This window comes from Talpa europaea, assembly GCF_964194135.1.
Source record: "Talpa europaea genome assembly, chromosome: 15".
Lineage (NCBI taxonomy): Eukaryota > Metazoa > Chordata > Mammalia > Eulipotyphla > Talpidae > Talpa > Talpa europaea.
This window is the reverse complement of record NC_140083.1, coordinates 33,580,306-33,602,163: the sequence shown is the minus strand read 5'-3', so window position 1 is coordinate 33,602,163 and position 21,858 is coordinate 33,580,306. Positions and strand designations below refer to the sequence as shown.

Sequence of the window (21,858 nt, the reverse complement as noted above, 5' to 3'; positions counted from 1 at the left end):
GACCTCTCCTGTCTCGCTCACTCCTCCCCTCAGCAGTGAATTTCAGTAGATCTGCATGTTCTGCTCCCCACTCTGTCTCTGGTGAATGCTCTCACCCCCCTCATCTCTGGCCTGTACCCCAGCTCTCGTATCCATAAATAAATAAATCTTTAAAAGAAAAAAAAAAAAAAAGGAAGGCCTTAAAAGCTTTCAGGAAGCAAGGAGGGCATTATGCCTGGGAGTGATAATTGTGCATTTTTGTGAGTTGATGTGGCACGCTTGGGCTGTCGCCTCTTCCGGCTGCTCACTCAGCTCTGGAGAGGGAGGCTTATACCATACTGAGGTCTTCTCTACAAGAGAACCCCAGGCTTTTCCCTTCTTTCTTCTGTAGATTCATTATAGGACACTACTTGGGGGGCACCACAATAACACTGATCTATAACATTACGCAAGTTTCATGTGTGCAGCATTACACTTGAACATCTGTCTACTCTACATCATAACAACCACCAAGAGCCTGGCTTCCATCCATTATGCACAGTGAATCCTCTTGACCCATGTCACATGCCCCAACCCCTGCACTCCGGTAAACCCCATTGTCTTCTCTGTATCTAAGAATTTGTTTTTATTTTGCTTGTTCGTTTGCTTTGTTTCTGTATATTGCACTTGAGTGAAATCATATTTCTGTAGGACAGTCTTTAAGGAGCATGAGACCTTGCCTTTTGCACTGGCCTTGGGCAGTGGTTCCCAGAGCCCCAGTGTCTCTCATCTGGGTAGGACTACAGTGAGTTAGAAATCTCTAGGATACTTAGGATGAAAAGGCCCTCTGTACAAAACAAAACCAAACAGTCATCTGTCTATCTGTCCAACATTGTTTAACTAAAAGTGACTTCCAGGGTCCTAAAACACTTTGAAAAAACAGTCCCTTCGACTCCCCGGGCCCGCTGAGTTACGAAGGCAGCCCTGGAGTGCTTGCTCGCGAGTTGTATTTATTTAGCGATTAACCCTGCGCTTTGATTTTAGGGCAAAAGCGAGTCAGTGCGGTGTGAGGTGAGGATCAAAAAGGCCACCCATCGTTCCTCTGGAGACGCTTATCCTTACCCTGGTAAGGACGTTATCCGTACCCTGATAACCTAACTATTTTTCTGGGTCGGATTTTAGCTTTTGTTTTGTTTTAAGCTCTCCACGTATCTTCTCCATTATTTGAAATGCGCGTGGGGAGAGCATGACGCATCCTTCGGTGCCTGTCCGTCTGTGTCCGTCTGCGTCCCTCTGAAGCAGGTCCCTTTCGGCTTTCAGATCTGGGCGTCCAGAAGGCTGGTGGGGGTGAGGGCCGGGTCCCCTGCCCCTCGTGGGGCGCTGAGCGCCGACCTGGCCAGCGGAGCCAAAGCTCCAGCGCCAGCAGCTCGCCTGCACCTCGCGCCGCCTGCCGCTCACCAGCCCTGGACTCCGCAGAGGAGGGAGGGGACCCGCGGGGGGAAAGTAAGGCTGGGCGGGGGGTGCCTGGAAAGCCGGGCTCGGCTGACGTCACTGGGCGCGCAATTCGGGCTGGAGCGCTTTAAAAAAACGAGCGTGCGAGCGGAGATGCTGCTCCACACAGCGCAGGCCGCCTGCAGCAGCAACGCGCTTCGCCCCTGCGGTGGCTGCAGCGAGGGCCGCTCCCCAGGCCCGCGTGGCCGCAGCGGGCACGGCCCGGCCCCGCCGCGCTAGTCCTCCGCGCCCCCGCCGGGGGGCAGGAGCAAGGCGCCCCGCGCTGCACGCGCCCGTGGAGCTGCAGAAACCCGCCGAGCCGCGTCCGCCGCGCCACGCCGCGCAGCAGCCCGGACGGTGCCCTCCGACTGCGTCTCGCCGGCCGCCCTCTGCCCCGGCACCATGGACACCTCCTTCGTCTGCGCGCTGCTGTCCTTGCCGGTCCTGCTCCAACTGGCGGCCGGGGGCGGCTCCCCGAGGCCCAGCGCGCTGCTGCGAGGGTGCCCCCAGCACTGTCAGTGTGAGCCCGACGGCAGGATGCTGCTCAGGGTGGACTGCTCGGACTCGGGGCTCTCGGAACTGCCCGCTAACCTCAGCGTCTTCACCTCCTACCTGTAAGTGCGCTCCCGGTTCGTTCTGGGACGAGGGCAAAGGGAAGAGAGGGAACCCAGCGTCAGACGGGGGGCTCCTCCGTTCTCTGCAGCTTTGGAGGGAGCGGGAGAGTGTGCAAAGGGCATCTTGGACGTGTTGGGGTCTCAGGGGAAAATGCATGTGTCTCAGGGGGTAGTACTCCCGCACTTTCTGAGCCCACAGTAAAACAGCTTCAAGGGCCACCCCGGGAAAGCACTGGTGCGCAGCAGCTTCTCTGTCCAGTTCTAGGCAGGTCGCAGGGCGCATTTCTGCGAGTGTAGACATTTACCTACGAAGTGGTCATTCGTGTCCCCGAGTCTGAAACCTAAGGGCAGGCTGCGGGGTCGGTCCCCAACCCACCCTTGCATCCTCGTCTGCATAGCGAATAGATGGGCCGCAAAAAGTTTCCCCAAAGGAGGACTCGAGCGTGCCCAGCTCCAAAGGAACTTCCTCTGCATCCCCTTGCATGGTCGTGTGATGTAACCTTTTTCTTTTCTTTCTTTCTTTTTTTTTTTTTTAAATGGAGCGATTAAAATGTGGCAACCACAAACCCCGATTAGAGCTGCCAGAACGTTATCTTTACCTTTGGCTGCCCGAGCCGCCCTTTGAAGTGCCCGCGGCCGCCGTGTAATCTTTAACCATCTCCTCCTCCCGGGAGGTAGAGGGAAGTGGGCTGAAGGCGGCGGGGCGGGTAAACAGCGGCGCCTGCACCCGAGGGGAGACCTGGAGCTCTCTGACAGCCCTCGGGGATCCCTCGTCCCCACAACACAACCGACAGACCCCCCGCAGCAGAGATGAGGCAGAGGCTCATTTCATAACTGTCCTTGGGAAGCGCAGGCCTTGAGGGTAACAGGTGGTTGGGTGGATGAGGTGACCCAGGAGGAACTCACTTCTCGGGGACCAGAAACTGCTCCCCTCCCCCCGTGGAGAATCTGGGTTCGGTTCCTTGGGGCTGAAAGACCAGGTTTGGGGGCACTCCGGCAAAGGTGCAAAGCACAACGTGACACATTTAGACGAATTCGAGGCACTGCAGCGAGCCCACCCCGAGCCCTTGCAATAAGTTTCGGCTTCTCTGATGTACCCTGGCAGGAGCGTGGGGATGTTGGTGAACTCGATCTTTCCTCTGGTTAGTTGTTTTCCCGAGGGAAGAAACATGAAGAGGCTTGCACAACGCTCTCCGCTAGATAGTGATTCTTTTTCTAGAGACAGGGAGGGAGGAAACTGGGTTTTTTTGTTTGTTTGTTTGTTTGTTTGGTTTTTTGTTTGTTTTTTTTTTTTACCTAGCTTAATGTTGTATTCAAAGAGAAGGACGAGCCTGCTAGAGTTTAGTATTAGTAGATGGCAGTTTCCTCCTCAGCTACCATAAAACTATTAGGGCTGTTTTGCTGTGCCTGAAAGGGTTATACAATTATCTGTTCTCCCCACCAGCTTTCCCTTGCATGGCACACATCGCATGCAGTGGTGAGGTTTTCACAGTGATGGAAATCTGCTCTCCTAAATGATCATTCTCCAAGAGTTCACATTTCCTCCTCCTAAACAGCTGCCTTACTACAAAGGGAAATACTCATGGCCAATCGCTCTGGTTTAACTACTAAATCAGTGCTTCAGAAGTCATGTGTTTTCCTGTAGAGTGAATTTCTGAGAGCAGTGTGGCAGTTTTCACTTAAGAACCTAAAACTATTCTTTCCCATTGCTTTGAAGAAACTGACTATATTCAAGGGAGGTGTGCAACCCCCTTCCTACCCCCCCCCCCCACTTGCCTAATTATTTAGATCATAAACTTTTATAAAACGTGTTTTTAGATGCACAAAACAAATGTATGAATGTAGAGTCAGGAGGCTTTTTCTCCCACTTGAAAGAAGGAACATTTGTTAGGCTTCTCTTACTTCAAGTTGGCATAAAAGACAGCTTCCAATTATTTCCCACATACCTCAAATGCATTTAACTGTATCCTCCATGTGCTGAGGGAGATCTCACTGCCACTGTTCCCCTCTCTATTTATCATTATAGATAACCCCTTGCAGTCAAGATACCATCAGGAAGTTAATTGTCATGTTTCCTGGTACTACCGTGGCAGCCTATACTCTGGCCTGGGGGAAATTTTCTCAGTGCCCTATGAAATAGTAAACTCAGAAGTGGCATTTCACAGAATATGAGGGCTGAGCACAGAAATCAGTGCTGAATAACCCAACTGATGTTCTTCATAAAGCCACTTCAGAATTTGGTCTCCTAGAATACAAAATGCCAGAGGCCATGGAATGCCCTTCCTTTGTGGGCTGAGGGCTTTGGCACTCTGGGTTGGGGGTGGGGAGTAGGTAGGAGCCACAGGGACTCTGTGCAGACACTAAAGGTAGATGGTGCCCTCTTTTGGTTACACCTAGAATTATGTGTCCATTTCTGCCTTCACATGGGCATTCATATCCTATAAGAGAATTTTTATTTTTTTATGTTCAATTAAATAAGTACATGTCAGTGATTTTCTAATTTCAAGAAAAAGGAAGCTTGAAAGCTGCCTTTGCTGTTGAAAGAGAACACTAAGTTACAGCCCTATGCCTTTGGGGCCCAGTGGTAATTAAATTTTGATGAGAAAGTTGCGGTGTGCAAAGACTAATGTGGGTAGAAGGCCAGACTACTATCTTTTATTGTTTGTGGTGGGTTATCACCATTTATTTGAGTCAAAATGTTATCTCTTGATCTTCCTCCCCTACCCACAAAAAGAACAGGCATTTCATTTTCTTCTAACAGATGGATGATGGCACATTTCAGCTGTACACATTTGGCAAATAGATTTTCCATGATCTGATAGCTGGCTGGTCAGACTCATAGATAAAGAAAGTTTCTGAAATCTTTGCATAGAAGGCTAGAGCTGTTTACATGCAATTTTATTATCTATCTTCCCCAGAAAAGCTAAATCGTAAGCCAGTTCAAACATCAATATTCACTCTTTTCTTACTGATCTGCATTCCCCAGTAGGTCTTTAACAGGACCACTAAACGTGGTGGAACCACTAGAAAATCTTAATCCTCAATCTTGTCTTTTTCTCTCCCCCTCTGCCTTCCTTTCCACCCCTCCATGGGCTATAGTCTCTGATCTTACATCAGGGGCTAACAAATAAAGCTCACTCAGAAGAAAGTAAGCAATATACCAATGTGGAGAGATTAAAGCAGACAAGTATTTACAGTGTTTAATACATCTTAATCTGGCAGCAATGATCTCTCAGAAATAAAGAGGTTCTACCATCTAATCTTATTGTAGACAAGTTACTTTAATGTGTGAGATGTGGACATTTTTGCTAATAAGGTCTTCAATGTAGGCTCCTTACGCTACTTTGATGGGTCTTTTATCAGTGTGACATGCATATAGAACTAAATCCTAAAGACCATCTTAATATTGTAAATATGCTTTTCTAAGCCATTTTAAATAAAACTGAATTTTTCCTGCTGTTGCTGAAAGACATGAACATTTCATCTACAAACAAATTTCTGTCACAAGAACCAAAGAAAACGGGAGAATGTTTTCTTCATTTATGTACTGTGACTTTGCAATACTATTTATACAATTATTAAAACGGGTTTTAATAAAACTGATCAAAAACCTCAATTAGCTAAATGAAGTACAGCCATCATATACTTGGGTTTTAGGCATTTAAGCTGCAGCTTCAAAATTTGAAAACATTTTCAGAATCTTCTTTGAGATAATTCAATATATTCCTGCTTCCCTTAAAGCAAAGTATTTTAAATAGAGGAAGATGCTGGTACGTTAGCAATGGTTACAAACCCTTAAATGTTATAATAGTCATAAAATTCAGATCAACCTCAAAATTTACAGTTTGTTATACAACCTACTTTTAAATTCTATTTAAAACATAATATCAATGACTTTTCTGCATTTTGATGAAGTTCTTTTTTTTTCTCCAGGATACCCAAGGTTTTGATGCTTTGTTTGTTTAGTAATTGTTTGGTTATAGGAACAATTATTGGAACTGATTAAATTAGTCTAAGTGACTTTTTTAATGTAGTGCTTCTGATTGAAACAATTTTGTAGTGTAGATTAGAATAAATATTTTACTGAATATGCTCAACTTGTGCCTGGCAGGGCTTGTGTGAGAATGAATTTTTATATATAATAAATATGATCTCCAATCTTTTTCCTCCTTACATGTTTTCTTCAGAGTAAAGAAGTTCTGATAAGCAACAAAAGATAGCAAACACAGCTGAGTTAGAAGATCGGAATCAAAATATAATCTTTATAGTCAAATAAAATTGAGTTTGATAATGGAAACACTCCCTTCCACTTGAATGAGTTTACAAGTTTAAAAATACAACACCGGTCTATGATTTCTCATAGTTAGGCTTTTTTGATCTGAACTATTTGATTGTTTTCAACTTCTAGAACATTAACTGTCAAAGTCATAGAAATGATACCCAAGAAAGCAATTAACCCAATAAAGTTATAAAATTAATGACACTGCAAAATATTTACAGTTTTATAAATGATACCTAATACTACCTGTCTTAGTAAAAGAGTTTTTTGTATTTCTTCTATTAAATTCAGAACATAGTCATTTTAGCTATAAATTTAAGTCTGTTTCTAATCAATCCAAATCATATGCCATAAAATAGAAATGAAAAACAGTAGTGAGCTCTTACAAGCTCTACTGAGCAATTTTGTGAATTTTTTTTATTTTGTTCAGTTATCTATATAAATTTATAATAATGCTAAATGGTACATTTCCTTGTAAACACTCTACCACCAGTAGTTATTTCTAGTAAATTGAGTTCTTCATAAGAAGGCAAATTCCTTCCTATGAGATTCAACCTTACTGCTGTTGCAATGTTTTCCTTTCTAGAGTCTCATTTTGTAGAGAGATGAATCAGACCGACATTAAAGCCATAACACACATAGACCTATGAAAACAAGCTGATTATCTGACCCTGTTGCTATTTTTGGGGTATCTTAGTAGAATTTCATTGGCTAAATCTACCTAGGAGTTCAAACCTAGTACAGCTCTTTTATTTCTAGATCTGTCAACTTCAATCCACATTTTTTTAAAGATTTATTCATTTATTTATACAAGAACTGGGGTACGGCCAGATGCATGGGAGGGTGAGAGGATTCACCAGAGCCAGAGCGGAGACCAGAAAAGGCAGACTGACTGAAATACACTGCTGAGGGGAGCAGCGGATGAGACAGGAGAGATCTGCCTCGCCATGTGGGCATCTCTGCGGCCTGCGGGAATAGAACTGGCACTGCAGAGACTGCGGACAGCATCACAGCGCTGTGCTCAACCGGCTGCACCACCAGGGGAGGCCCTTCAATCCACATTTTTACTCAGTCGTTATAGTTGCCAACTACATGCTTAATTTCACCCATGGAACTCATTATCTATGGGAAAGAAGCCACTTTATAAGCTACAAGGTGGGAGTTTCCATAAAAATTTTCAAAATTCGGGCCTCCCCTTGTGGCGCAGAGGTTGAGCGCTGGGCTGCGAAGCTACCCGCAGCCTCTGCAACGCCGGTTCAATCCCCGGTCACCGGTGAGTGTCCCACATGGTGCAACAGACCTCTCCTGCCGTGCCCACTGCTCCTCTCAGCAGTGTATTTCATCATTCTGCCTGTTCTGTTCCCCACTCTGGCTCTGGTGAATTCTCTCACCCTCCCGTGCTTCTGCTGTACCCAGGGCTTGTATAAATAAATAAATCTTTTAAAAAATAAAAAAATAAAAAACATTTTATAATTCAAAATTAATTTTGTTCTCTGTAGGTTACAGGATACAAAGCAGACCCATTCTTTAACCCCCTGGCATTTTCTTTCACTTCTTTCAGTTAATTTTTCTGTTTCATCAATTGAGCCCAATGGGCATGCCTTACCTGCAACCGGTAGAAAGAAGAACATTCAGTTATTTGGTTTCAAAAAATGGAATAATGTTATCTAGTGAAAATGCTAAAGAATTGTTGACAGGGTGTTAGCATTCATAGGGGACTTGTTTAAAAGATGTTTTGGAAGCAAGAATCCTTCCTCATACCCTCATATAATAATTACCCCATTTTCAGTGTGTAAATCTGAGATTGGAGAAGCTAAAATTTATTTTGAGTGTACGCAAAGGAATTAACCTATGTCTATGAAACCAACTTCCGTGGGACCTCCCTGGTGGCACAAAGGGTAAAAAAGCAACCTATGAAGCTGTCCACAGCCACGGCTTCATGAGTTCGATCCCCGACCAGGGAGCTACCCACATGGCACAGAAGACCTCTCCTGACTTGCCCACTGTTCCCCTCAGCAGTGTATTTCAATCAATCCATCTATTCTTTTCCCCACTCTGTCTCTGGTGAATCCTCTCACCTCCACACCTCTGTCCTGTACCCCAGTTCTTATATACATAAATAAACAAATCTTTAAAAAAAAAGGGGGGGGGAGAAAACTACAGAGATTTGGATATTTCTACTCTTAAAAAAAAAAAGAAAAGAAACCAACTTCCTTAAAGTCAGATGGAAAAATACTTCAGGATGTAATGATGATGATGGACTCTCTTCCCTTTGGGGTTTATCCTCACTAGACTATGAATTCATCCAGGTAGGAAATGTTCCATTTTTCATTCCAAGTGCCCACAACAATGCCTGATGCTTAACAGATATTCAGTAAATATTTGTGATGTTCATTGAATAGGATTAGCTGAACCAGCTACTGAAATCCCAGGGGCTAATCAGGAAGATAGATGAGAACCACTTGTCTGCAAGTAACAACAACACAAAGCTATTGACATCTCCCAATTACATCCCAGCCACATTTGAATTACAATTAAATTGTGTTCAGTTTAAATGTTACAATGAATTGTTGAGCAAACATGCTGAAACTTAAAAATCCAAATTAGTTTAGTATTTCAATAACAATAATAACAGCTGACATTTAGATTGTGCTTCCTTTGTGCCAGGCATTATCCTATGTGCTTCATTCAGTAATATGGCCCCAATAACCTGTCACACAGGTATTATCATCCCTAACTTTGGGCTTCTCTGCTTATCCCAAGGACAGTTCCAATTGCTCAAAATATTAATAGACCTCTTTGAAACTATTTTCAGGGCCAGTTTACCAGAAAGTCAAGAAACACAATCCTAACAGTAATTGCATTTGTGCTGAAATATTTCAGTACATTTTTCTTTTCAGGAACACAATTTGTGAAGCTCTATAACCAGAAATATCTCTCCAGGGAATCCTGGCAAATGCAGTTTTTAATTTTCAACAAAATTAGAATAATATCATAAAGTTTCAAGCCAGTATTTTAAGTTTAGTAGATAGCTTTTCATGTAGCCATTTTCTTCTACAGAAACAATTTTTCTTGTCTCCGTGTCAAAGATAAATTGTGATAGCTGCTTGCAATTATGAAGGATGATTAATAGACTAGTGACTTCCAAGTTAAAAGTAAAACATCTTTTTTTTCTATGAACAGGTCTGTGTGTCAAGTAAAGTAACTGAATTCTTTGGAACAATTTCCCAGTTCTAAGAGACATGAACATTCATAACAGGTCAATTTTATTTGAGTTTGTATTCACCTTAAAAACCTATGAGATGAATTGATGATACAAAGGTGTCACAGTGTCATTTATTTAACACAGAATGGAAAACCATTTCAAAATTTTCTCTCTCCACCCATCTATCTATCCATGCGTCCATCCATCCATCCATAGCCTATGTCTGGTTTAACAATTAGGCCAGTAATAAAGACTTCTGTGTAAACTGGAAATCTGGAAAGTCAGAAAAAAGTCCCCTCCTTCAAACATAAAAGAAACCTTCCTGAACTGCCCATTTATTTGCTTCACTTCCTCAGTTCATTTGCTGATGTAAATTAACATGTATTGATCATTGTCAACATGAAAACCAAGATATGGCCAACTAATTATAAACTATATTCATTGTAAAGAGCCCCTCATCAAGTAAGTACTGATGTTTGAAAATTTAGGATACATTGTGGTATAATCTCTAAAATCTCTTCAAACTGCTCCCTTACACTCTAGTTTTCTACTAATTTGACATAATTTAAAGTTTTTTTTTAGCAGTTTCTAATTTTCAAGTGTCTTATATTTTAATTCATGTACATTTTCCATTTTAATGTTTCCCTTCCTGACTTCAGGAGTTTTGTTTGATCTTCTAAGGACTATGGTGGTTATGGGGAAAGAAAGTGATCTCATATACACAAACACACCAACACACCAGTAAGAAACAATTTCCTTTGTTCCAACAGTTAGGTGCTAATGATGCATAACTTTGACATGGGATGGCAGTGGAGAACCAGCCCTTTTAAGAATGGTGTCTGTATGAAGGCAACTTGAGTTCAGTTCAGAAGCTGGAATGCAGGAGACAATTGTCCTGGCAAAGGGAGCCCACCTCTAGCTAAGAATGTGTGCACTGAGCTGACCTTCCTTGTCAGCCGGCTAGTGGAGATTAAGCTTTCCTCAAGTGGACCCTTGTTAGCCCAGCCTTTTCCCCATGTTGCTCATCTTTCACAACTAGAAGCCAAGTGTTTCAGATTATTACTCAACCTTGCAGCCAAATTCCTTTATTTCCTCCTTCTACCGCCTTCCCTCCCACACGCATACACACAAACACACCATGATGGTTAGCCTTATGTTCATGCCTTTCTTTCCAAAGTCTACACTAAGAGAACCTAAGAATTTTCATTTTTCACTAAAAAAACTGGAACACATTTTTGTGCTGCCTTTTCTTGAGATCTTGATTAAATAGAACAGGAATTTCTACAAAAGATGTCTACTTGCAAAAATAACCTTCCTTTCATGAAAAAAAAAGTCACAAAAGTGTTCTTCTCAGGAAAGTAGAAAACCACACATGATCTCAAATGGAAAAAATAGCAAGAATTTGCTGAATTTTTAACCTTAGTACATAGCAAAGATATTATTTTAAAGTTGGTTGGTTAATGTGGGTTGTATTAGAATTTTCATTGTGCCGTGTTTGGGTTTACCAATGTTGTTTTAATGAGTTTATTGGTTCGACACACAAAACACCACATGGCCCTTGAAGTTTGTTGGTTATGAGTTTTCTTATAAGGCATTTACTTGAAGGAACTCTGTTGCATAATCTACTGTTCTTTCAATCTATCAGGACAAAAATAACCTTTCACTTTATGTGTATATATATAATGAAGACTATTTGGTTATAAAAACTAGATAAAAATTTCCATGGAAGCAGCTACATTCCTTCACCATCTATTTTGTATACATATTTTGAGACTTTCAGAGTAAACATTTATTTCACAATGTTTACTGAATGAATTTAGAGTCTTCCAGTACAGGTAGAGATAAAAAATTTTCCTCTTTATTTTCTCCTCATTCTTCCTTTTCTGAAGGGACCCTTAGCAGACATGTGAGCCTTTGGTATTAGTCCTACTCAGTGATTATTGTGATGGCAACAGCCCAGTAGACTAAAAACCTAGGGGGCAAAATGGCATGAAAGGTAGAAAGACTAGCTAAGCTATTCTCACTAAAGAACAGCACAGGCAGGACCTCCCTGATGGCACAAGGGGTTAAGCTCAGCACTATGAAGCTATCCGAAGCCACTGCAGCACGAGTTCGATCCCCGGCCAGGGAGCTTCCCACATGGCGCCGCAGACCTCTCCTGTCTTGCCTGCTGATCCCCTCAGCTGTGTCTTTGGTCCGTCTGCCTGTTCTGCTCCCTGCTCTGTGTCTGTCGAATTCTCTCACCCTCCACACCTCTGGCCTGTACCCCAGTTCTTGTATGCATAATAAATCTTAAAAAAAAAAAAACAAAAAAAAACAGCCCAGGCAGAGCCAAGACAATGAGAACTCTGCAAGACACCTGTCCCCAGATGGTGCACTCGTCCTGTGTCCCTGTTCCTCTCCGCCACTCACTGGACAATATCAGAGAAGAACTGTAAGGATGCACTTTCCTTATCTCAAAAGACTTTCTCGCCAGGGTTTGACCCTCTCTGCTATGAGATGAAGGGAAGTTTTGAAAGAAGAGTTTTGGGGATTAAAGCATCAACTATAAACGCACCTAAATCAGGGTCTTTGATTTTAATTTGGGGAAGTCACATCCCTATCCCTCTGGTGGGAGATCTTAATTCACAGCAACCCCCATTCCTCAGCAGCTGTTGTTCTCTAGGGCTCAGTGCAATAGAGTACAGGAGGAAGTTCAAGATCTTTTTTCATTGAGTCTTCAAGCTCGGGTAGCAAAAGGAAATCCTAGTTAAACCAGATTCTCCCAGGGTGTAAGCATATCTCATTTGAAGATCTCAAAAATTTTAGCAACATGATTAACTGACAGCAAGTATCCACCTTCCACCTTACAGCTGCTGGCCTTCAGCATAAAGCTCACTCCCCAGGGTCTAATAATTGTGAGAAGTGTTAGGTTGATATGATCTGGGCCCAAATGATTATTACATCGTAATTTGAAGCTCCCTTTGCCTTGGCTGTAGAAACTCCTCGAACATAGTTAATTGTAGATTGGAAAGGAAAGGCTAATTTTGCTAGATTTATGTTAATTATAATAAAACAAATTCAGAGCTTGAGCTCATTGCTATATTTAGAGTAAGTTCTACTGTAAAGAACTAAAAGGATAATCTTTTATCCACAAATTACCAGAATGACTAAGCTGTATACCTAAGGTCACATTACACAGTGCGATACTGAAATTTAATCATGATTGCTAGAGCATTACCCTAATTGCCCAAATAAACAGAATTAAAATCACTTGGATGGGTTGTAGAGGTTGTTGATGAGTCAAAAGCAATGTCTACCCAGGGATTTAGAATGGAAAGGAACTTGGAGGTTACCTAATCCAACAACTTCATTTCACAGATAATCAAATTCATGCTCATAAGAGGTAAATGACATTCCCTACATCACATAGCTGGCAAAAATAGAACTGGAACCAGGGTCTCCTAAAAACCCATTTGATTGCTCCTCTTTGTCATCTTTTTACTCGAAGGTTAGATACTCAAGTGACTCCTAAAATTCCCAGTTGTTTTTCTAGATGTTGCCAAATATCCTGTTGCTTAGGCATGTTATATATTCATATCTAGGTATGCCTGAATTTTAATTTTATCTATCTGGGGCTCATTATAGATGAAGATACAGTGTCACCTAAGTGGTGACTGGTTCACCCAAAAATCTGCCGAGTAGAATCCAGATTCAATTTGAGAATAATAAATTTCCCACATTTCTGTTCATAAAAGTTAAACATGTGTTTATTATCATTTAACTTTCATTTGTGGCTTTAATCTGACCTAGCTTAGGTCACCTTAATATCTTTATGTCCCTCCTGGTTCTCCTCTAGCTCTGAAATTGCATAATTCAGGCTCACCTCCCTTTTGCCTGGCTAACTGTGGCAATCTCTTGTCTCAGTTTGCATGGACACCCAAGGCACCCACACTCTCTAGCTCCCTACTAGTTTTACTGAAGATGTAACTCAGTCATGTCTCACATATATTCAGTCTTTCCATGGTTTCCTGTGATTTTCAGGATAAAGTTTAATTCCTCAGCTTAACCCACAAAGCCAACTTCTCCTGTCTCAACCCCCACCTGCAAATTCTGCCATCAGCCCCCCTGCTCTGGCCCCTGTAGCATCCTCTCTGCAGCCATATCAAACTACAGTCTTCAGTTTCCATGTTTCATGGCTCCAGGTGTCCACATATGTTGGTCTTTGCTTGGAATGTCTTTCTTCTTTTTCATCTTGCTAACTTCTGGGAGTCTTCCTGGACTCAGTTCACACATCCCCTCTTCTGGAAAGCTTTCTGTAACCCACTATTTTAGACCCCTGTCTCTGATGCTCACACATCATACTAAGCCCACTGCTGTCATAGCACTGACCTCACTTGACCACCATACTTAATCTACTGTTTCCACTATTGGGCTACATAGAGCTTAAATTGTAGATTTTCTTTCACCAAAGAATTGAGTCTTAGTATTTGGTGCAGAATGAGAATCCCCGTGAATCAGTCTTGTTTGTCATGTTCTGATCTGATATTCAAATATATCAATACTTTGATATCTTAGGACCTTGCTAATTCAGGGCAGATCTCCCCTCCCAGGACAGCTGAATTCCTAGAGATAGCAAATGACTCCTCTGCAAAGGTGTTTTTCATGTGCAAATCAATGAATTCAGAGTCCAGGCCCCCAATCACCTTGTTTATTTAGAACCTTGCAGGGCTCTAGACCCTGGGACAGGTCTCCAACCTAATCACACCAAGTCAGATTATGTAAGACAGCCACAACACCCCAGAGCCTGCTGAAATTATTCTGAGTAGTCAATTCTAAGCCTGCTCACCCTGTCCACGACTTCCCACAGAGCCACAATGAAGTTCCTGCCAACACTTTCCTTCCACTCCTGCCTCCTAACTCAGCCTGATGTTTCCCCAGGTGGTCCTGTGTGTCCTGATGTGTCCCAACTCTTGAGAATTGTGAGTAGCTGTCTTTTCTATAGCAGGCATCTTCCAATCTATTGGCCTTACCATACCTGAATAATAGTAAAGCTACAATTTCGAGCACCCTTTCTCCTTCATGTCTAGGTTTGGGCAACTTCAAAAAAGGATATTCTCCTTGCTCCTGAAGATGAATGAACACCATTTTTTGTCTCTAGGGGGTACTCTTCCATCCCCCTAAATTCAGTGGAAGACTCACACTTTGTCCACACGTAAGATCTAAGATGACATTGTTCTGGTCACCAAATGTGTCACAGGGACTGAGATGAGCTGACAGAATCTCTGGTGTAATCTTATAATGTGGTAACAGAGAGTTCTTCTGAATTTGGTAGACTGCATTGTAAATGCCCAAGACAGAGAGAAAAAATTCAATATATGCTTTTAACACTTTCACCCCTTTTAACATTTTCCCCTCAAAACAATCAGTAAAATAGTTATTATTATCCCTACTTTAAAAATGAGGATTTTTTTAAACTAGCAACAACAAATGTTGGCGAGGGTGTGGAGAAAAAGGAACTCTCCTGCACTGCTGGTGGGCGTGCAAACTGGTCCAACCACTATGGAGAGCTGTGTGGAGATTTCTGGACCTACTAAACATAGAGCTTCCATATGATCCAGCAATTCCACTCCTAGGTATTTACTCAAAGGACACAGAAACATCCATTCCAAAGAGCACCTGCACCCCTATGTTTATAGCAGCACTATTTACAATAGTTAAGCTTTGGAAACAACCCAAATGCCCAAAAATAGATGACTGTGTCAAGAAGATGTGGTACATATACACCATGGAATATTACTCAGCATTCAAAAAAGATAAACACATGCAGTTTGCAGCAACATGGATGGCGCTGGAAGGGATCATGCTCAGCGAAATAAGACAGAAAGAAAAAGAAAAATACCGATGGTCTCACTCATAGCAGGAATCTAGAAAACTTAAATAAGAGACCAGGAAAAAGAATAACTATAAGAAAGAAAATATCAAAATCGACAAACAACTATGAACCAGAGACACTCTATGGCGGGTGGGGGGTGGGGAAAGGAGGGCTTGGGGTCAAAATAACGGGGTTGAAATTGTATGGGGAATATAAAAAATAAATAAATAATACTTAAAAGTAAAAAAAAAAAAAAATGAGGATTTTTTTGACAAAGATCACAGATCTATATTGGGTGACCTGGGTAGGTTATTGTGCCTCAGTTTTCTCAGCTGTAAAATGGCCATCATAATGATACTTACCTCACTGGTGGTTGTGAAGACATAAGATAATGCAGGTAAATCACTTTCTTTGCCTCAAATGTGGAGTATGCACTGAATGTTAGGTGCTATTGCTTTTGTTGGTGATGATGTTACAGTCGTTACAATCATGCATTTCACATACACAGAATTGCTTTATTATTATTCCCTTAAGAGCTAGTTTAATTGCTCTGAGATTTTACAAGTATAAACGTCATTTTATTAAATGAAAGTTTTTAATATTAAAAGCAAGGCGAGAACTGGACCTCCCTATTGGTGCAAGGGGTCAGTTAAGTCTCAGCACTATGAAGCTATCAGCAGCCACTGCAGCAAGAGTTTGATTCCCGGCCAGGGAGCTGACCCACATGGCACAGCAGACTTCTGTCTCACCCACTGCTCCCCTCAGCAGTGTATTTCAGCAGATCTGCCTGTTCTGCTCCCCACTCTCTCTGGTGAATCCTCTCACATCCAGCACCTCTGGCCTGCACCCTAGCTCTTATATGCATAAATAAATAAGATAAATCTTTTTTAAAAAGCAAGGAGAAAATTGCAGAAAGTGCTTATTAGGTCAAAGAATAGGAGAAACAAGAAAAGGCAGCTTCAAATGAGTAGTATCTATTTAGGTAAACATATTCTTTCTCAGATCCTTCGTATCAAATAGAAAGTCTCATATTTCCACAAAGGTGTGCAGCATCACGTAGACCTGAACACACCCCCAGAGAGACTGGTGACTGAGTGAGCACTCTGTAACAAGCCGTGGGCTGGTGGCCCGTGTCAGAGGTCCACTTCTCAGACATGATTTAATGGGTGGTCCTAGACTTGAATTGTTTCTTCTTCTTTTTTTATTGCAGTATAATTGACATTCTATTCTAGTAGTTTCTGGTGTACAGCATGATGCTTTGATGTTTATATATATACATTGTGAAATAATCACAATAAATTTAGTGAACATGCATCATCAAACATAGTTACAAAATTACTTTTCTTGTGATAAGAACATTTAAGATCTACTATTAGCGATTTCAAATACACAGGACAGTGTTATTACCATCCCTATAACTGACTTATTTCATACCTGAAATTTTATACCATTGTGACCCCCTTCACCCATTTTGCCCAACCCTTGAGTTTCTATCCTCTCATTTTTTCATCTCACCCATCCCCAAGATTTTTTCTGCTAACTTCTTGGACTTTTAGATGCTCCAGTTTTGGCAATTGCCTTGCTACAGCAAAAAGTGAAAGATGAAGGACTTAGGGGGTTGAGAGAAGATAGGAAATCAACATACTGCAGAGCTTAAAACAAATTCCTCACACAACAAAAATGTGTTTGATTATTTTTTTAATATGAACAACTGAAAACATAATTCTACTCTAAGGATTCTACTCTAGGAATACTCTCATGTCTGTTGAAAATGCATGTAAGAAAAATCATGGAAATCAGTAATGACAACAAGGCTAAAATTATTCCCTGGGATATAATAGATATTGGATATAATAGATATTGGGATATAATAGATTCTGACTTGGATCTGTGTGGGAGAGGGGAGTCAAAGTTAACTAGGGGTCTGAGTACCACTCTGGCTTGTATCTGAGTGTGGGGACCTCTAGAATTAAATCCAGTGAGCCCTAGCAGAGAGGAGATTAACGGTTGGTTCTTGGACCAGACAGTCTTTAAGTTCTGCTTGATGAGCCATATGCCACCATCCTGACTGGGTCTCTGCAGTCCTCCACAGGAGGGGTGAGCTGTTTTGCCTATAACCAATGAAATCAAGAGTGCAGGCCTGAAAAGGACAAGGGAATCTCCACTGTAGGAACATTTGTTTATCTTAGTACTTGCAGACTGATGATTCTGGAAGTCTTGTGTGTCTTGTGCATTACTGAAGTAGAAGCTGATTTATTTTATAGCTCTAAAGCCAAAACTAAAGGGCCTTTTAGGAAAATAACTCTTGTGTGTTATCCAGCAGCACAGATTGGAAGTGGGGCCTAATGGCCCAGCTTTATTAAGGAGTTCAAATAATCCCTAAAGCAAGGGGAAAGAAAAGTCAAACAAATGAAGCATTAGAAGGGTCTCTCTCAGGCAAAGGGTGAAGAGGGGGTAAGAGGAAAGTGGCAACCCAGAGGAGACTGGCCAATAAGAAAAGAATCAAAAAGTGTCAAAGAGACTGGAAAGTGAGGGAAACTGCAGGACAGGGTGAATAGTGAGACACAAGAAATCAGAGAGAGAGAGAGAGAGAGAGCAACCTCTGCATTTACACATGGGAAAAAGAAAAAATGGGAACTCATTTTGGAAATACCTCAAAATCTCAAAATACTTTTATCTATAGTTTGATGTAGAACAATCCTAGGAGCTGAGAACTAATGCTTATGGTGCAGCAAAACAAAACCAAAAAATGCAGTTCTCCAGATTAGAAGTCTAGATCGGTGCTTCTCAAACTTGTCTGCACATGAACTCCGTCTGGGACTACAGCTAACCACCTAGAAGTCCAGATCACACATCAAACCAACCAAATCAGCATCTCTGGGGCAAAAGATGAGGTAACTGAATGATTTTTCTCTCCTAAGGCAAATCAACGTATTATCAAGTATCTAGAACCACTGAATAGATCTAGCTGCCCTGCTAATTAGACATAGAATCCTTGGCAAGATGCATAACCCCTCTGCCTCAGTTTTCATATCTGGAAAATAAGAGGTGAGCATTGGCACTGAGACCTCTCCTAATTCGATCCCTCTATGAACCTATCAGCTTGACATTTGCAGGTATTGTAAAAGGGCAGGTGGAGCAGGAATGTGGAAAATGGGAGGTTTTACACCCCTACCCACACCCACATCCATTTTGTGCAGCAAATCTAGAGCATTGTTTACTCTCCTGTGGGGAGCACTACTTAAAATGACTTTATTTGTTTTACAGTTTATAGGGTCTCTGTACGTAACCTCAGGAGCCTGGTCATTTCATTAACATTAAATCAACAAGCAGATCTTCTTTCTTTTTTTTAAAGACTTATTTATTTATGCATACAAGAACTGGGGTGCAAGCCAGAGGTGCTGGGTGGGGGGAGGGTGAGAGGATTCACCAGAGAAGAGTGGGGAGCAGAACAGACAGACCAACTGAAATACATTGCTGAGGGGAGTAGCAGGCAACACAGGAGAGCTGTGCTGCTCCATGTGGGTCACCTCCCTGAGGGGAATCGAACTCATGCTGCAGTGGCTGCGGATAGCTTCATAGTACTGAGACTTAACCTCTTGAGCCACCAGGGAAGCAGACCTTCTTTCTGCCTCTCTCGAGCAGGATTAATGGATTTTGTCCTGATCTGTGCATCTAGCAGCAAACCCCGTGCTGAGAAAGCTAGCAGGCCTGACTAATTCCCAGCAGTGCTAACTTCATAAACTTACTTGAAGCTTTTAACTTTGACTGAAGATTAAAGGTAATGATTTCACGCAATTACATTTGAATGCATGATACTCAAGATGCATAAAAAACTATAAAAAATGACAAACTTTGATAAATTAACCTATATGTGTGTGTATGTGTGTTTGTGTGGATGTAGATATAATGATTTTTATGCTTATGAAATTCTGTCAATGTAAAAAAGGGTCCCCAAGACCATGAGAGATTTATGTAACGATCATTGCACTCAATAATTGAGTTTTGACAGATGCGTATATGAAGTGTAAGTATGAGAACCTATAGTTGGAATATGGGCAATATGCTAATAGAAAACCCAGTTCTATGTGAAGTAGTAACATGAACTGTTAAATATGAATAATTTTCTAGGAAGCATAATGATTCTACTCTACGAGACCCATTATCACCTATAAAAAATCTCACATGACTATGCTGAAACTTTTTTCTTGCAGACAGTCTTAAATCAAATTCAAAATTCAGAGAAGTGTGCACGAAGGAAGAGAGAAGGGGAAAATACAATATTTCCAGCCCATCTGACAAGACTACATAAAAAGCTTTTGATCAAAGGGTCTTAAGTACACTTTACTGGTGTGACAAACAACATTTTTATCCCTTTATTAGATTTATTTTTCTTCTGAAAACTGCAGTGACCAGGGTATGGTTTGTGAAAGAAAGCTGGCAGGGTTGTGTTCTTTGATTCCTAATTAACACCTTCAGTCTCAAAAGAGAACCAACAGAAATACCATAAAATGTTGCAGCTGCATTGTGATTCCGCTTGGTTGGTTTGTTAAAAGTCGGCTGGGCATTGGCAGCTGCAATAAAGGGAAAGCTCAATGGATGTTTTGTATTGTGCCCACTGAAGTGAAAGAAGGCAACCATTTTATTTTTCAAATGGGCAGCTGCAGAGGGAGGTTTAAATGGAGCTAAATACAAGATTTACTGTTAATTTATAGTAAATAAGTAAAGAAAATAAAACCTAACTTTCAAGTTTTTACAGTCACATTACAGAAATTTTAAGCAAGCAATGATGAAGGTCAATCATTTGGGAGCACTAGCAACTGATTTTGGGAATTTGGCAACAAGTAGTAGCATTCATTATTAAAATCAAAATAGCCTCTTGAATGAGCTGAGTAAGCCAAAGCTTTAGAAATGGACATTCCCACTTTGAAAGGTAAAGGTATATCTTTGCTGTGTTTGGTAATGTAATTCCCTCACCCCACTTCACTAAAACCCTAAATTTTGTTTCGATTGGAATTGCGTAAGTAAGGTCTGTACACCCCCACCTCACTTTTTTTTTAAAGAGCATGGAGTTGAATTTTGCCTTGGGTAGGGGAATAAAGGAGGCATTTAACTCTGGTCAGATAAATCTCACTCACATTCAAAAATGCAATTAAGGAAATATGTAAATCTAGATGTTTCATCAAATGCTAGCTAAGGGGTTACTAGTTCTTTTCAAACACAATGACTGAACTAAAGAACTTTAGTGTCTGTGTAAGAACCATTGTCCAAGCCGCAGTCCCGGTTGGAAACAGAGTCGGGCCTGGCCGTGGGAAATACCTACGTATTTGACACAGGCCCTATTTCTGAGAGAAAGGGGATGGAAGAGAAAGTATGGCGATTTTACTGTTGCATTCTAATCAGCCATGATCTGCCTAATTTGCTTTGATCAGGAAGATAAACTAATTTTTCTATGGGCTGGATAAAAGTAATTAGCAAGCCAAAGCTTTCAAGTTGTTTCAAAAGAGCTAAAGTAAAGAGGATCAGAAATTGTAATGGTGGGAGCTAAATACATCTTTGCGGCTCATCTGAGAGCATTGTAGTTCAAAATAGGACACTGACACAGAAGAGGAACTTCAGCTGCAGAACCATTACAAACCCTACGTCTACAATGCTACATAACTAAACACAATTCCCAAAGGGTGATTTCTATTGGATGTCTGTGCTTATAGCCCTGCTCTCTTATGGGGACACCTTTACCTTTACGTGAAAAGGTACAATGATGGCCTAGCCCTCCCTCAAATGTTTTTGGCATTTCAGTTGTTACATTTAAGTGGCTGGGGTAGTCAGATATGCTTGTTTGAAGCCTAAACTGCACCTTCTCTAAAGCACACAGACACAGCCAGTTTGGGATTCTGTTCTACCATCCTGAATACACAAAAGTGGAAGAGGGATCTGAGATTAAACTGAAAAAGCTCATCAGGAACCTGACTCCAACAATGCTTAAATTTCACAGCCTCGTTCATCGGGTTTTGGGCCACTTACCAACTTAAGTAATGCCACGACCTCCTCTCTTGTAGCTTGGAAACACCCAAACACATGTAGTTATTAGATGGGAAGGAAAGATTTTTGGAATATGAGCTTTTGTTTCTTAAAAAAAAATCTAGTATTTTTTTTCTTGTTGATCTGACCTTTGCATTACTTTCTTTCCAAACTGTTGTACTAGATATGGTATCTGTGACCCTACTGTAAACTTAATTGCTTTTTTGGCTGCTAATCTCCATTACTATGGATCTTAGATACCAAAGTATGCATTTCATGTTAGACTCTGGGTATCTTATATAATAAGTGGATCTACTGATATTTAAAGGATCTCTCTGTGAGCTCATAATTCCGAAGGACACTAGAAAATATGATTTTAAGACCACTGTACTACCTCGTTTTTAAAAATAGTTAAAATAAGTTGGTTTACTTTTTC

General features: G+C 41.4%; 1 protein-coding gene across 3 annotated transcripts in view; it reads left to right on the top strand.

Moving 5' to 3' along the window:
* Positions 1-1,851: 1,851 nt before the first annotated feature.
* LGR5 (leucine rich repeat containing G protein-coupled receptor 5) overlaps positions 1,852-21,858 on the top strand; it is a gene marked incomplete at both ends in the record, with an annotated part of 118,979 nt that continues 98,972 nt past the window's right edge. For all 3 annotated transcript variants that reach the window (XM_084255014.1, XM_084255013.1, XM_084255012.1), the window contains one exon: positions 1,852-2,063. In XM_084255014.1, coding sequence (XP_084111140.1) covers positions 1,852-2,063 — 212 coding nt within the window. The remainder of the gene's footprint in view (positions 2,064-21,858) is intronic.